The sequence below is a fragment of the Macrobrachium nipponense genome, chromosome 39 (genome assembly GCF_015104395.2).
Source record: "Macrobrachium nipponense isolate FS-2020 chromosome 39, ASM1510439v2, whole genome shotgun sequence".
Classification (NCBI taxonomy): domain Eukaryota; kingdom Metazoa; phylum Arthropoda; class Malacostraca; order Decapoda; family Palaemonidae; genus Macrobrachium; species Macrobrachium nipponense.
The window spans coordinates 32,438,127-32,455,560 of NC_061099.1; the positions used below are offsets into that span (position 1 = coordinate 32,438,127).

Below are 17,434 nucleotides of genomic sequence, written 5' to 3' on the forward strand. Positions count from 1 at the left end.
AAATTTACTCTTATGTATCTCAAGGTTGTAAGTCTTTAATAATAATAAAAAAAGAAGTTTGAGTAATAAAATGCACTAGACGTTTCGATAGGAAACGCTTGTTCATTTTTATTGACCATTCAGCATTATTGCCTTTCAAAACTGTACTTACAAGATTTTATTTCTAAGAAAAGATGTCTCCTGAGATTCCATGACACGAGGGCTACATCCCATTTGAAAACCGAATCAATATGATCACTGATGTCTTATATGTGACTAACTGACTGACTGCAGCTTTAGAATTATACAAAAAAAAATCACAAAAAATAATGAATGTATACGTGAAAATCTAACGTTCACTATCTTGAAGAGGATTTGTATTTAACTAAAGCGCCCCCCTCCCGGCACCCCCCCTCTCCGGATCTACAAAGCAAAAATCATATCGTAAAGAATCATGAATGAAACAAAGCGTGATCCGACCTCGAGCTTACTCGGACGTGTGCTTAAAATCTACAGTCAAATATAGCGTTGTTTCACCAACAAAGATTAAAATAGATACTCTATATTTTATTAGAAATGGTTGTTCTGTGCTGTCTAAGATACACATTATTTATTTTATTTATTTATTTTGTACATTTCTATTCTAGCCAATAAATCATGAATATCCAATCCTAAAGTTCCCGTATCTTTAACTCAACCTGAAACATCTTTTTCAGACCTTTTTGGGCTTTTACCCGGACCTTTCCTACCTCCACAACAACAGCAACAACAACAACAGCAACAACAAAGTAGATTTTAGGCTTACTCCCCGAGTAAGGGAAAGTTGGATTAATCAAGCAGTTAAAGCACTTCACGGGCAAGGTCTACTCCATTTGTTCAGGACCCGAGTGTGTACGCCCCACGGGGGTAATTAAGATTTTGAAGGGGGCCAATACGAGAATGTTTCGACCAAGTTATTGTTGGCCTTTTAGGCTCCCTCCACGTGAATATATAAAAATTTTATATGTCCACAAGGGGGACCAGGAGTTTAAGAGGTGATTAGGTACGGCATTGCACAAAAAAAAGTTTGAGAACATACTGCTTTAGACAGAATTTATTATGATAATATTAGGACAACGTGACGACAACATCGTCATGTGTTGCCAAATCTGCGTTCGCCCGAAGGGGAATTTGTGCTGTAAAGTAACCATAGTTCTCGGTCGCTAATGAGACATACTTTAGACAAAAAATGACAATTAAATTCTTACTTGGATATAAATCCGGTCATAGGAGTCGGCTTCAAAGTGCATGTTGCATATTCGTGCAATATAATTGTTAACAGGATCTCTTCGTTCGTCCCTGTGGAGTCGTCCATAAGAAATCTATGAAGAATTCTGTCCTTGTTTTATTTTCCTATTCTCAAAGTACCTACAGAGTTGGGCATATTAACTAAATGATCACAAGTAGAAGAAGAAACTTGAAAAAGCCCCTGACAATATCGATGTCAAATGTGAGGGAGCAAGGTCTACAGTACACTCTGTAAACAGGCTGAGTACGTTGAGTAGTCACAACTCACCAAGGATCGTGAGGTGACGCGTGACGTCACGGCCTCCCCCGTGGCGCCTGGCTAGATTCCATCACTGAGTCAGTCATGGAAAGACCTTGTATTTTCTAGAGCAGTGGGTCTTAGTTTCTTCCCTACCCCTGAAATTTTTGTCGGCTGTAAAAAATGATCAATATGTCTATTTTTATATTATTACACTTCATTGCTTATTATATGAGTATATGGATGAATGGTAGATTTTTGTTTCATTGCTGTTGATTTTTTTTTTTAAGTATGCACTGCTCTTGGCAACTTTGTAATTAACATCTCAAATGAAATATATAATAGGCACCATCTGGTAAAGCCTGCTTGCGCCCCCTTGAAGGATTCTTCTGGCGGGCGCCTCCTACCCCCTCTATCCCATCCCGTTTAAGAATCACTGCTCTAGACCTTGATTGTGGCAACCTTGGGAATACGTAAAACATAATATAAAGAAAAAAGGAAAACTTTATTTAGTAAAAGATATCTAACAAGATTTACATATATTGCAAAATAAGGTACAAAATAACTCATTTCAAAATAATCAATTCAGGCGACTTTGAATTGTTATTTTTTAAAGGTTTATTATCTATCGACGTACAAAAAAAATAGAACATATCCTAATAAAACTGAAGAGAAAATATATTTGTATCCTGAATGACACTTGGTCAAGAGGCAAGACAATATATTTTGGACACAAGGTACCCCTTTTTAAATGTATAAAAATATCTGTTCAAACACTAAAGAAAAGGTCAGTCCAGGTCACTTCCTCCCTCACAGGATGCCAGGTTTAGTGCTTTATGAAAAACCTTTAGTTTTATGGTCGTTTTACAAATTTGTTGCAAATGCTAATTTTTATCCACTGTTACCAAAAAGCCACATGTTTTGAATCTGTCAAATAGAATTGAAAAGTATTCAATGTAACTGGGAAATTTTTCATACAGGAATTTGTTAAGTATACGTGTAAAGAAGGTTTTCACAGGGTAATAACATGGTTTACAAAATTGCATGCACGGGATCTAGATCGTGTTATTTGGGTTAGACAAAAAGGGCATTAAACTTATCCTTACGAAATTCATACAGTTCCTTTTATTATGTAACATAAATCTAACCATTCTTAAGAGATGAAAAGATATTCTTTACAGACGATGAATAAAACGCAAAAAAGAGAGGAAAAAATAAATAAATGTTCATGAACAACAGTAATCTTCTTCCGTCTCTAAAACGGTATTGCATAAAAGGTTAAGCATCATTGTAATCAGGTCGTGGTAGGTGACGCTACCTGCATGGGTCGAATCAAGACACCAGAGAACAGTACTCTGGTAGAGTGGATCCTCTGTCAACCCTCTCTCGAACATTTCCTGACATTCCTGAATCTCAGCCAAGTTCAGGGGGATCAGCGCGTCCCAAAACCACAGTCCCGAACCCCCCTCTTTTGAGGGAATGAGATAATCACGAAATGATGTAGTAGTAGTCACCGAGGCTTTTTTCATCAACTTCTCCCGAGCTACTCGATGGAGCCTCGCTGGAAAAATATCTGCATCAGCCACTGGAGACCCAGTTTTCGATTGCGCTGAATACGACGACCCTGACCTCAAGGCAGATTCATTCTCGACCTCTTTCGTCCCTTGGAAATTTCGCCAAACACCAGATGCTTTTGGCTGAGCAGAGAGAGACTTCCAAGCGTAATTCCGAAAATTGTCATCTGAGACTCTCAATAGTTCCAGGGCTTTAGCCAGGCGAGATTCCAACGGCGACTTGAAGTCCAGGTCGCGGTAGTGATCCAGGATGTACAAGAACGTGCTCTCGCTCCAGTCGTGGTTGAAGTCTGCCAAGGCACCGCGGTTGTCGGTGAAGATGTTCTTCGCGTTTACTCTCATCCGGCTTTGGGACAACACCAGCACCCTCGTTGTCTTGGATATCTGGAAGAATAGTATGGGTCATGAAAAGGAAAAAAATTTTGGAAACGAAAATGCAGTAGAAGAGAAAATTGAAATAAACAATTTAAATATCAAAAAGATGAAATGAGTAAGATAATATCTGCCAGAGTTTTAATCCTTGTATAAAAAAAAAAATTAAAATAAGATAAATGAAATAAAAAACAAATAAAATAAGTAAATAAAAAAATAATATAAATAAAAAATAAAAATAAATAAATAAAAACAAAAAATAGAGGTAAAATTTTTCGATCAGTTCAGCTAAATCATAGAAAAAAAGCGTTTTTATTTTGTGATATCGGACAGGAATTTCGTATACAACACCTACAATTAATTAACAAATGCACACAGAGAGAGAGAGAGAGAGAGAGAGAGAGAGAGAGACCAAAAATAAAAGCCTCAAAAGTTTCTGCATCTTCTTACCTTATCAAAGAGGAAGAACTACAATTAATAATTGTACCCAAAAACAGGAACCATAGTTTACTGAATACATAGAGAGGCAAGACTTTTTTAATAGTTGAAATCCTCAAAAAAAAAAAAAAAAAAAAAAAAATGTACTCAAACAAGAGCTATAGTTTACTGAATGTTAGAGAAACGACCTTTTTCTAATCGTTGAAATCCTAAAAAAAAGTACCCAGAAAAAAGAATTATAGTTTACTGAATACTTAGAGAAACAAGACTTTGTTTCAAAATCGTTGAAATCCTTAAAAAAAAAAAAAAATCATAATAATAATACCCAGAAACAAGAACTTTAGCTTACTGAATATTTAGAGAGGTAAGATTTTTTTTTAAATCGTTGAAATCCTAAAAAAAAGAAATAAAACAAAATAAAAAAATAAAATGTACCCAGAAACAATAACTATAGATCACTGAATAATTAGAGAAACAAGACTTTTTTTTTTTTAAATCGTTGAAATCCTCGAAAATAAATAAATAAATAAATAAATAAATAAATAAATAAAATGTACCAATAAACAAGAACTATAGCTTACTGAATATTTAAAGAAACGACTTTTTTCCTAATCGTTGAATCCTTAAAAAAAAAAAAAAAAAAAAAAAAGACTGCATCTTCTTACCTTATCCAGGAGAGGAACTACTTTTGCGTGCAGTTCCAACAAAATGGCCAACACATCAATGGTATGTCTGTATCTCGGCGGGAGAAATCCATAATAGTTATGCAGGGTAAGAGCAGGGAGTGTAATCTGGAAAATGGATTCAAATACCTTGATATCTGGTGAGTTGAGATGTCTAAAATTGAAACATCATTCAATGACATAATTTCTTCTGTCTAAAGGTCTAAGCAACGTGCCCCCACCGGGGGGTAATTTGATTTTTAAGGGGGTTAGGTGGGGGGGGGGGCAATTCGAGAATATTTAAACCAGGATTAATCGGCTTATGCGCCTTTTAAAAATTTCATGCAATCAATTTACCACTCAAAAGTGGCAGTAGTACCATTCATCTGTCGTTTCAAAGGCTACTACAAAAATCCTCTAGTGCGATGGTTCTCAACGTTTTTGGGACCATGGACCCTTTCACCACATATTCTAACCCCCTTTCCAAAAGGTGCATCCCAAATGATATGTAACAATATACAAACACAAACAAACTAGCTAGCGGAGAGGAAAGCCCAGCTTGACCTGGAATATTGTGGAGCAATACACACTTCCTTTTGTGTGGTCCTAGAGTTAGCTTGAGCTTGCCAATCTGCGGTTACAATTTACCTCCCACCCCTGAAACTCTGAAGTTCACCCGTTGTGGGGGGTGGAATTCCCTCCCGGTTAAGAACCACCTCTTTAGTGGAAAGTCTCTAGTTTGATCTGACATACCAAGGATCAAAAGGTCAGGCGGTGGTTCCTCCAAATTGGCCCACTTCTTCAGCTGCTGAATTTCGGGGAGGTCTCGTCGCAGGTCCGGTGAATCCTTAAACCTTCGAAAACTGTAACATGATAAGAGAAACATTGTCTTATTTGATTTGACTTGATTTATATAGGTATTTTGGCATTATGCCAAGCACTGGGGCAACTAAGGCCATTCAGCGCTGAAACGGAAAATGGCAGTGAAAAGGTTTGAAAGATGTTACAGGAGGAAAACCTCGAAGCAGTTGCAGTATGAAACAATTGTTAGGAGAGGGTGGACAGCAAGATGAACGGAGGTACAGTAAAAGGAATGAAAGTAGTTGCAGCTACGGGCCGAAGGGACACTGCAAAGACCCTTAAGTAATGCCTACATTGCACCAAATGAGGTGCACTGACGGTACTACCCCTCTTACGGGGAACATTGTCTTATTTCACATACTAAACTCATAACCAATAATGGAAATGCATATGAGGAGGAGGAGGTAGCAATATACGTTGCTCGATACATTACGGAATTCTGGAGCTGTTGTTTACGAAAAATGATCATAATACTTGTATATAATACCCCTTATACTGTGATGATACTACTAGCAACAAAAACCTTAGTAGGATTAATTACGTTTTTGCCAGTTCTGAAAATTTCTCATTTAGAGTGAAATGCCAAATATCTGCTTCATTGAAAGTGGTATAGTCAAAGTTATTAGGAAGAGAGAGAGAGAGAGAGAGAGAGAGAGATAGAGCGGGGAGAGAGAGAGAGAGAGAGAGAGAGAGAGAGAGAGGGCAATTATTCTCATTGAAATAAAATTAAAAAATTTCTCATTCGGAGTGAAATGCCAAGTATCTGCTTCATTGAAAGTGGTATGGTCAAAGTTATTAGGAAGAGAGAGAGAGAGAGAGAGAGAGAGAGAGAGAGAGAGAGAGAGAGAGAGAGAGAGAGATTATTCTCTTTGAAATAAAATGATAAAATTTCTCATTTGGAGTGAAATGCCAAATATCTGCTTCATTGAAAATGGTATAGTCCAAGAGAGACGAGAGGAGAGAGAGAAGAGAGAGAGAAGAAGATGAGAGAGAGAGAGAATGGCGGGGGGAGGGGGACAATTATTCTCTTTGAAGGCTAAAAGCCTAAGCTTGATTATTATCAAAGGTCTCATCATTGCTATGTTAAAAAGTTAGTCTTAATTGTAGTGGAAAAGTCTTATAAATCATATAAATTCCAAAAGCCATTACAATAATATCTCAATAAACGTAATAAAACTTGTTCTCTGCAAATGTTGTTTCTGATGAGTCCTCCAATGATTATGAGTGACAACGGACTTACATACTGTTGGATCTACCTGTTACTTCGTATATTATTTTTTTTTTTTTAGGTTTTCCCTGAATTTTTTTAGTCCATCCCTCCCAATAAAAAAAACAACACGTATAAGTCTTTTTGGCATTTCCGACGAAAGATATAATACTTCCAAGTTCCTCTGGAGACCTGAACTGAAGAACTTAAATATCTTCAAGTGATTTGAGTTATCCCAAGAGCAATACGTCTATAGGTCGTATCGGTAAGGCCCGAGTAATATCACATTCTAATGATGCAAAGTAATACGACGAAATATTACTACTGATAAGTAAGGCCGAGTAATATCACAGCATTCTAATGATGCAAAGTAAGACCTTGACGTAATATTGTTGCAGATCAGTAAGGCCTTGACGTAATATTACTGCAAAGACGCATCAAAATACCCTCAGGTCAGCTCAGAGAAGCAAATGAAAACCATTCTTCTGAATTTCTACCGATGGAATAATGAGAAAGATGCATGCATTAGAATCAATTAAACCTGATTTCTAGACGTAGTTCCTAGATACTAAAAAATGGAAGCTGTATACTTGCTTAAGCGTTATTTGCAGACCTGGCAAGGTTGGGACAAACACTTCAACGTCCGACCACTTGTCCCCAGTCATCAAGTCAACTTTTGCTTTGCTCCAGAGACGAGTTATGTTCTGGAACAAAAAAAGGAGATAAAAAAAATGTTAAAAATACCGGAGATGCAAATGAAACCTGACGTGAGTTACTTAGCAAAAAAAAAAAGTTTTCCCTGTTATTTATTCTTGAATGCTTTGAGAAAGCAGAGAAGTTCTTAATTTAGAGATGTCTTTCTTATTCTACTTAGCAAAGAAAAAAAATGTTTCCTTGTCATTTGTTCTTTAATGCTTTGAGAAATCAGAGAAGTTCTTAACTTTGGGACGCCTTTCTTATTCCTTTCTGAGCCCTGCTCCATTCATGTGTACGTACATTTATAGACGAAGAACATTTCTGGTGATTAGAAATTCCTTTCTCGATATAATGCGGTCCGGATTCCACGATAAGCAGGTACATAAATTAACGGCATGCATGGCTCTAAAGAAACAAGTAAAATATGCGCCGATGTGTCTTCGGTGCAAGCGAGTTTTCTGTACAGCGCCTAATGCTGCATGAAACTCTCAGCCGCGGCCTATGAAACTCTCAGCCACCGCCCGGTGGTGGCCTGTGTTTTCGGCGCCAGATCAAGGCTAAGTTTAATCTTAAATAGAATAAAAATTACTGAAGCTAGAGGGCTGCAATCTGGTATGTTTAATGATTGGATGATGGATGATAAACATACCCATTTGCAACCCTCTGGCGTCGGCAGTTTTGAAGATATTGTACAGAAAACTTAAAATATAAAATAAAGAGATTTTGCATCAATATACGAAGCTGTAATATAGATATTTCTATTTCTGTTGAATAACAGCCACCTTGGGTTACGGTGCATCGGAAATTGGTTGACGTTGAGCACAGGCGATTGGTTGCGACCATACAATCTCTCTCTCTCTCTCTCTCTCTCTCTCTCTCTCTCTCTCTCTCTCTCTCTCTCTCTCTCTCTCTCTCTCTCTCAACGACTGCATGGATACAGACGAGGACATTGAGACGATCATTGGTTTTACAGCAAAATGCACCATTTAAGAATAAAGTTCTTATAATCACAACACCTGCTTAAATACACCTCATCCAGGATATTCCCCTGAAATGGCTTCTATCCTTATCAGCAAAACTGAAATGATTGTTTAATATTCATTCAATCAGTAGCTCTCTAAATTCACCTCAGATTTGTGCACTATATCATTTTCATGAGCCATCTGGGATTCAAAGATTAATTTCACGTAATAGGAAGTTAGGAACGCATAGAAATTGCAGAGATGAAACCCTTTTTTTGACTTCAGGGACGTACTGTCCGTATATTATATGGTTGGTCAATGATAACTGTTTTGTTTATTCTTTACTTGACCTTTACCCAAAAAGGTTCATAACACCGTAAGCTAAAAATTGCCGGGTTTAATATTTATGTAATCAGTAGCTCTATAAATTCGCCCCAGAATTGTGCACTATTTTTGTTATGAGCCGTCTTGGATTTAAAGATTAATATCACGTGATAGGAACGCATAAATGGTTGGTAAATGATAACTGTTTTGTATATTCTTCTGTTGAACTTTACCCTAATGGTTCACGACCCTTTTTAAGACTTCTGGAAATACTGTCCCTATATTATATGGTTGGTAAATGATAACTGTTTTGTTTATTCTTTACTTGACCTTTACCCAAAAAGGTTCATAATACCGTAAGCAAAAAATTCCCGGTTAATGAAAGAGAAATTTGATTCACATTAGCAATCTCATTTAACCTCACCTTCGCTACGGTGACGAAACGGAACACATCGTCGGTTTCTTCCAAGAACTGGTGTAGAAGATGGCGTATCTTGGAGTCGCCCAAAAAATGGATGGAGAGAGAACCCTTGACGTCGAGCCGTTTCTGGAAGCAGGCGAAGACCTGGCGTTTGTCCTCGTAGTCTCTGATGGAACAGGGAACGAATGGAAGCGTCTCTTCCACGATTCTGGAAGAGGTTCTTTGTTTAACATGTTTCGTCCTTGGATCAGTTTTGTGTTTAGGTTCGTCTCTGGAATGATTTTGTTGTTCCTCCGCCTCGCGTTCATTCTCGGAGGATGAATCGTATTCAGCAACGCGAGGTAACAGTTCAGCCAGAGGCCGGTAGTCCTCACCGAACAGGTTCTCTGGGTCTGAATACTTCAGCTTTCGAATTTTCCTCAAAACGCCGTCGATCTTAGGATAGAGACCTTTCACTGGTTCCATTCCTTTCGTCCCTTCCTTTCCGTGAAATGTACTTCCAACCGTTGCATTGGAGAGTATCTTTTCCGAATAAATATATTCAATCTTCTCTCTCGATGCTGGATTCTCCAGGCTAAAGAGAGCTTTGCAAAAGCCGTACTTTCTGACGACGTCGTCACTGTCCGCTTCTTCGTCGGTTGGCTCCAGCAGGACAGAGGTCATTGGCATCACAGTATCTGAAACGTAACTCCTCCTCAAAAAGACATTTTCAAATTCGTAACAAACATTGACGAGTAAGATGGCTGCGCTTGTAACAATGGCAACAGCAGCCTTTATCAAGCACCGCTTGTTGCCTAACATCCTTTTTCTCACGGGTTTCTCACAGAATGTCTACCTGGTCAAAAAGAGGCGCTTCCTCTGTGACCTGTTTTTGACGTGCGTCGTCGTCGAACTCATCGTGAGGGCAGTGAGGAAGGAGAGAGAAATGTTCCGGGAGCACTGACGAAGGAGAGAGATGTTCTGAGAGTAATGACGAAGGAGAGAGGAGATATTTCGAGAGCACTGACGAAGGAGAGAGATGTTCCACGAACACTGACGAAGGAGAGAGATGTTCCACGAGCACTGACGAAGGAGAGAGAGATGTTCCGAGGACACTGACGAAGGAGAGATCTCAGAGATGTTCCGAGAGCACTGACGAAGGGAAGAGGAGAATGTTGACGCGTCCATGAGGTATTTACACGCTGATTTTCCTTCCTCTATTCTGGGAGCGAAGCAATTTTCCTGTTGAGTTTCCGAATTCGTTCTCGTCCTCCTCAACGAGTTTTCCACATAGCTATGCATTCATTGAAGGTGTCTTTTTACTTTTCCTTTTCATGATTCAATTAAATGGAAGCAGGCGCTGTGAGGGACTGATACCAAAGTTGTAAATCATCCTTTACGGGAAAACTACGTGATGTGAAAAGACTCCGCCCCTTTCTCCGTTCATATGTAGTGTAGGTTCACCGAGTGGCCGCTAGGTGTCAACCTACACATCTCTTGAAAAAGGGCCAAAGTAGGGCCTGCAAGTACTCGAGTGTTGAGTGAAACAAGTACAAGTAAACACGTTATACACAATAATTTTGTGGGTTTCTTTTTCAATTTTTGGTATATTATCATAATGACTATCGTATGACAGTTTCGCAGGATATTATTAATATTATTATTATTATTATCATTAGGAAGAAGGCCTTCTCTGAGGGCAGTAGCATTGAATATTATAGCTGTTTCAACGGCATTTGATTTATATAGATGAGAAAAAGACAATAAGAAGAATTGAGAAGATTCTATATAAATCAAATGTCGTTGAAACAGCTATATTATTATTATTATTATTATTATTATTATTATTATTATTAATTATTAATTAATATTATTATTATTATTATTCCAAACAAAAACTGTTTTTAGTTTTCTGCTGAAGATGGAAAAAGAAACCGGCAAGATTATCGGTAATCTTGTGAGTATCTTTTTCCATTATTATTATTATTATTATTATTATTATTATTATTATTATTATTATTATTATTATTATTATTAAAAGAATGAGGCTACAAAATGGTGAACACAATACACGGTTATGTAACGAGTCCAACTTGTTCGTATTCAAACTGAGAATCTACACAGATATAACCTTCCAGAATTCGTATACAATTTTCCTCGTCGGTTTACCAAGAGAGGAAGAGCAACTAAAAATGGAAGAAGAAGAAGAAAAAAGATAATGTCGACGATCATGGATCGGGTAGCTGCGTCGCTCCCTGGAGATACGCCTGGAAGGCAGCTGGAACGGTTAATGGTAGCCCAATCATGCGGTGGTTGGTCGCCTGGAGCGCCAGTCCTGGTTATATAAGTAAGCTTGGCCCGGGCTCAGTCTCAGGCATTCTGACATGATGATAATATTCGTTATTGGGGTAAATTTTGTTAGTTAATATATTCTGTTCTATTTTATTAAACACGTATTAGGATAAACTTTTATTCTATCAATGTATTCAAACCATAGCTAAATGTAGGATAATGAAGAATGAAGAGTATATTAGTCTTCTTTGGATACTTCATGGACTTTTCTGATCAATTAAAGATTTATGTAAAGACAGTTTTCTGTTTGAGACCAAGAGAATAGTGATGGATACAAATACAAGTTCATAATCTGATTTAGTTTGCCTTTATTGATAACAATGACAAATCAAAATGCAAGAGACATATATTCATAAATCATGCTTCATACGGAAATCATATATATATATATATATATATATATATATATATATATATATATATATATATTGAATATATATATATATATATATATATATATATATACATACATATATATATATATATATATATATATATATATATATATATATATATGATATAAATAACATACTGACCTGAAGTATAGGATTACATATACAACAAAAAGAATTATACAGACATGATGTAGCCTTATATATATAAAATGAATGCGGAACTGAAGAATAAAATGCTACATGTTTTTCAATTTTTTATTGAATCTAATTGTGTTGTTGAGGTGCCGTATTCTGAAAAATATAAATATTTTGGCAAAGAATTTCAACATATCTCCAGGAATCTCCATTCCAAGCTCTCTTGCAGCTTTTTCAAGTTCTTTCTTGAGTGTTATAAAGCAGTTTTTTCTTACACGAAGACTTTGCCCGTGAATGGAGTTAAACACCTCTCTTAGCTTTGTTTATTGCAGGAAGAAGGCTTTAGAGGGAAAATGTAAAGAACCCCTACTTTAAATTCGATCCACGAGTTGTCTGAATTATCACTCGTTTCTTGGTTGCCCAAATGAGGGTATTTGATGGAAATTTTTTTAACTATATAACCACCTTCTATGAAGGCATTGATCGTTTTTTTCATGTTCACATCATCAATTGACAAGTCATCTTGTATTGACACATCCAAATTATTTTCACAATCAGGTACCAAATCCTTAAACAAAAGCCTTGTCAGACACACTTCTAACGCCAGCTCCCTTTCTTTAACTTGCTCTTTTATTTCATTTGCAGATATGTTGGCCAACATGTCCTGATTGTTAAACTTTTCACGTGTATTAGTTTTTCACTCATGATTTCAACATTTTTGCCCAGCAATAGTGTTCTTATCCTATACTTAAAGTCTATAGGATTTGGATGATCATGTGGACCATTCATCTGCCTTATGCAACCAAAGAAATGTTCTAGGCAGTCCTGATTTAGCCTTTAGGTTAAAATATTGTTTTTCACCATGTTGAAAAGTCCAAACAGTGACTTTGACGAAAGTATCACCCCTTTCTGAAATCTATAAATGGATTTGGTTGTCAGAGATTTGACTTTCATTTTACTCACGCAGTCTATCACTTTATTAAGTACATTTGTTTGTTGCTCTAAGTGCATTCCAAAATCCACTGCGCATTTGTAAGTCTCCAGACATATGGTTTGAATTCATGACAACAGACCAGTCATTTATGAGAGATATGAAGTCAGATGTTGGTCTCCAGTTTTCTGATTGCAATAGACCTTTCTCACCAAGATAACTAAGTGCATCGGCACATGATTTTGATAGTAACTGCGCAGCATATTTGACTCGTTGTCTTTGTTGCCCGCTAACACATAAATGCAATTCATTTACTTTGTATACTCAGCCGTATTCTGATATGCTAGAATTAATCATTTCACGAATACTAGAATCTGATACATACTCCCCATTTTCTAAATAGAAACCAGAATCAAGTAGGTTGTTTCTACAAGCTTTATAAGATGTGGAACATCAGCAAAGACGAATATTTGTCTATCAGCTGCAGAGTTCTTAAAATAGATAAAGTGATCTGAACAGATAACTGCATGTTTATGGTTTATTGTGTCTGCAGGACGGCATGCATTTTTCCACTGGCTAATTAACTCATCGTCTTTTGTTTTTGATTTAGTATTTGAACAGCCGAAAACGGAGCAGTGTGTGAGTCGGGTCAGAGTGAGCCTCAGTGAGGTTTGGCTCAGATGACATCCCAGGTCGGTGAGTCATCGATAATCTCCTGTCTGGCCGACCTCCTCTCAGTGGGTCCTGATGGGAACATTACTTTATAGCATTCTCCTCTTTGAACTAGTTCCTCGCTGGACGAGTGGTTTTCGCGCTCGGCTGCCAATCCGGTGGTCGAAGTTCGAATTCCGGCTTGGCCAACCGGTGCTAGGTGACCAATTGGTTCCTAGCCACGTCAAAATATCTAATCCTTCTGGCCAGCCCTAGGAGAGCTGTTAATCAGTTCAGTGGTCTGGTAAAACTAAGATATACTTAACTCTTCTTTGATGAGGAGCCTCAGTAACGAGGCTTTAATATTGACAACTAAAAGCCACAGTAGTGTTAAAAATGTATTTTTTTTTGTTTTCTTTTGTTTTGTGTTTTGCACGAGGTTAAAAATGACAGGGAGAGACTTTCGGATAAGGAAATTTGTTAATGAATTTCTTTTGGTATCTTTTTTATCAAACAAGTATATTTATTGCAATGAGTTTTAGAGTCAGGAAATTTAAATTGTTTTTTTTTTTGGTATATTTATATCAAACAAGTATATTTATTGCAATGATTTTCTTAGAGCCAGGAGATTTATAAATTGATTTTTCTTGGTATCTTTATATTTATTGTAATGAGTTTTTTAGAGACAGAAATTTTATCAATTGATTTTTTTCGTATTTTTATCTCAAACAAGTATATTTATTGCAATGAGTTTTATTTAACTTTTTGCTTCATTCTATTTAGTATATTTGGACACAGAGGCAAAGCCATGTTACTTACAAAATCATTTTTTCAAATATTTCCGTTTCGTTCATCTGGGTGGCTCCACATTCGATACCTTTTCCATCACTATAACAAACAGATTTTAGTTGGCTTAATGTAATCAAGACAACGACCTTAAGTGGAGTAGGTGTCTTACGCCAGTGGGTAAATATAGAAGTGGGTGTTGGGGTAGTAGGGGCGTTCATGGCATGACTAATGAACCTTCTGGCCAGGTGGTATGAAGCAACTAATGTTGTATAAATGGCCATACACAACTTACCTAATAATAAATCGTCCGGCTGCGATGGCCTACCTGCTGAATCTTTAAAATCCTGCCACCCAGTAATTTTTCTTGCTAGTTGCTCTACTCGGTAAGTGCATATTTCACCAGATACTCCCAGACTCCGTACTCTTAGTTCATTTAATACCATCAATCAAAAAACAAGCTAAAGGATGCAGCCTGCCCTGGCAATTATATTGCCCGACTGCAATCACTGCTATTGCATCGAAGATACTCGAGTCGGTTTTTCTAGTGAGACTTCTTCTCCCTTTTCTACACACCACAGAACAACCAGTTCGGCTTTAAAGCAGACCAGTCAACCGACACTTGCATCTGTATCCTGAAAAGAGTTGCTGAACTATTACCCATCATCATCCTCTCCTGTTTTCCTGTTTTAACTATCCGAAGTTTTTCCCGAAGCAGCACCAACGTGGCGCACCTCTACATTTAATTGGCATTTTATGTTGCATGTTCTCCATACAGCAATTGTGTGTCAAATGGGGTAACCCCCCTTATAGGTCCCAGCGCTTGACCTTTGGCCTAAATTCTATATTCAACTCAACTCAAACTCAACTCAAGTCACTCACATAAGTTCATGGATGTCCGGGTGTTTGAGAAAGATTTCCATTTCACCCCTTTCTGGACGACAGGTGTCTGGGATTGCGAAACTGGGTAAATGTTCAACTACCTAACTCTGCTGTAGAAAGTTTCGGTGTGTGCCCGTCTTCGGTCACTATACAGACCCGTTGTCCAGAAAGGGGTTGGATGGAATTCAGCTTTACACCCGGAGATATCCATGAACTTATATGAGTGACTGTGCACCTTCGGCTCCCTAAACAGGCTCCTGCAAAGGGGCATTCTCTCCACCATACCTGCTTAATAGGTAGTACACGGATGCCCTGAATGTCAAACTGAACTCACTCTCAATTGGATGCACTGGCAACGAAACAACGATATGGTTCTAATTTCCCCATCAGTGCAATGTGTCTCCAGCTACAAAAAAGTACATTTTAATATTGTCACCAAAAAAAAATGTCAGAAATTAGGCTTCATGCTAGTCTGAAGAACTATCGCAAAGAATCGCTCGAAAACTTAGAATTAACGACAGCGGATCGACTCTAAGGAAAAGATTGAGAGCCTCACAAAATGTTTTCCTCTCCAAGTTGGCAAATTTCCAGACATTGTTGAATCAACATAATGTATCAGATCACTGTACAGAAAAACTCAAGTCAACGTTCAGTTGATAAAGGTGGAATCAAAAGTGTAAAAAACTCATAACATAATTATGATCTATTTGTAGATAACATAACTCAAACCATTATTAAAACTGAGAAATACCATATCCAGTCAAGACGACGAATAACGTAAACTAAAAATATATATTCACGAACAGCAATAATCTTCTTCTACTTCTAAAACGGTATTGCATAAGAGGTTGAGCATCATCGTAACTAAGTCACTATAGGTGATGTCTCCTGAGTGCGACGGGTCAGTGCACCTCAGGGCACTGCTCTTGTAGAGAGGCTGGTCATCATATCCTCTCTCGAACATTTCGTGACATTCCCGAATCTCAGCCAAGCTCAAGGGAATTAGGGCGTCCCAAAACCACAGTCCCGAATCCTCTGTCGAAGGGATGAGATAATCACGAAATGGCGTAGTCTCAGCAGCTTTCTTCAACTTCTCCTGAGCGACTCGAGGATATCTTGAAAAAATATCTGCATCAGATACAGGCAACCCGTTTTTTGATTGTGCTGAATGCGACAGCTTTGAACTCGAGGAAGATTCGTTTTCAGCCTTTTTCGCGCCTTGGAAAAGATGCCAAATAGCAGATGATTTCTTGTTTGCAGACCGGCTCTTCCGAGCTTTGTAATCTTTAACATAATCTTCTGAGATTTGCAACATTTCTTTTGCTTTAGCCCGGCGAGATTCCAACAAAGGCCTCAAGTTCAGGTGGTGATAGTGTTTCAGAATGTACAAAAAAGTGGCTTCACTCCAGTCCATGTTGAAATCAGCCATTGCACCACGGTAATTCATGAAGAGATTCTCCCCATCTAGTTTCAGTCGACTTTGTGACAGCACCAGAACCCTCGTCCTCTTGGATATCTGAAAGATGGGCATTATGAAAACAAAGCTGATTTTGGAACGAAACTGAGCTAGAAAAGTAAATTGTTATATGCATTGCTGATTAAAGAGTATAAGAGGTTTACATTTACAATTAGCAAGCTGTGAGTCTCCAAATAGTCTTCAAAAGCTTGAATTTCCAGTCAATGGGTCTTATGTGCTTGTCTGATATGAATAGGGTTCATCTTCCAGATAATAATGAAAATAAAAATGGCGTTGAGTTTGGACTTGAGTATCGCCTCAAGTCTCTTTCCTGATTGTGCCCTCCATCTCTTGGTGTTTTATATCCTATCCTCCTATCAGACCCAGGTATTTGTATCCTGTCTCATCTATGTGTTTGATGATATTCCCATCTGTTAGCTTATTCGCTTCAGTCATTGTCACTTTGCCTTTTTTGTATGTTGACCAAGGCACAAGAGTAGTGGAGTGGACGAAGGCAGAACTCTGCAGCGTAGACCAGAAACCTAGGAAACACATGACAATACACAAAGCACTACTACGCTCAAGAGCAAATACGGACAGACTATACTTGAAACAAAAGGATGGATGGATAGGGCTGCTAGGTGTAGAGGACTGTGTCAACATCAAGAGCAGAGCAGTCACTGGGGTATCATCTGAAAACTAGTGAGGATGAGTGGCTAAGAAGTGCAGGGGAAGAGGGACTGATAAAAATTGATGAAAATCCAGAAATATGCAGAGACAGGAGAATGACAAATAGTACAGATGAATGGCACAACAAACCATTGCAGGGACAATACATGAGACAGA

The 17,434-nt window shown here is 37.8% G+C and overlaps 1 protein-coding gene across 1 annotated transcript; it reads right to left on the minus strand.

The window, feature by feature from the left end:
- Positions 1-2,118: 2,118 nt before the first annotated feature.
- LOC135210406 (uncharacterized) lies at positions 2,119-10,185 on the minus strand. The gene is made up of 5 exons (XM_064243309.1): positions 9,025-10,185; positions 7,213-7,322; positions 5,267-5,413; positions 4,554-4,725; positions 2,119-3,462 (listed from the first exon to the last, which is right to left on the minus strand). The coding sequence occupies exons 1-5, from the start codon at positions 9,820-9,822 to the stop codon at positions 2,731-2,733; spliced, it is 1,959 nt and encodes a 652-aa protein (XP_064099379.1). The 5' UTR covers positions 9,823-10,185; the 3' UTR covers positions 2,119-2,730.
- Positions 10,186-17,434: the final 7,249 nt, after the last annotated feature.

Coding starts and splice junctions, on each gene's coding strand:
- LOC135210406 (XM_064243309.1), bottom strand. CDS start 9,822: ATGTTAGGCAACAAGCGGTGCTTGATAAAGGCTGCTGTTGCCATTGTT. Junction 7,323..9,024: donor GTTTCGTCACCGTAGCGAAG/GTGAGGTTAAAT, acceptor TTTTTGTTCCAG/AACATAACTCGTCTCTGGAG. Junction 3,463..4,553: donor TAGTTCCTCTCCTGGATAAG/GTAAGAAGATGC, acceptor CTATTCTTCCAG/ATATCCAAGACAACGAGGGT.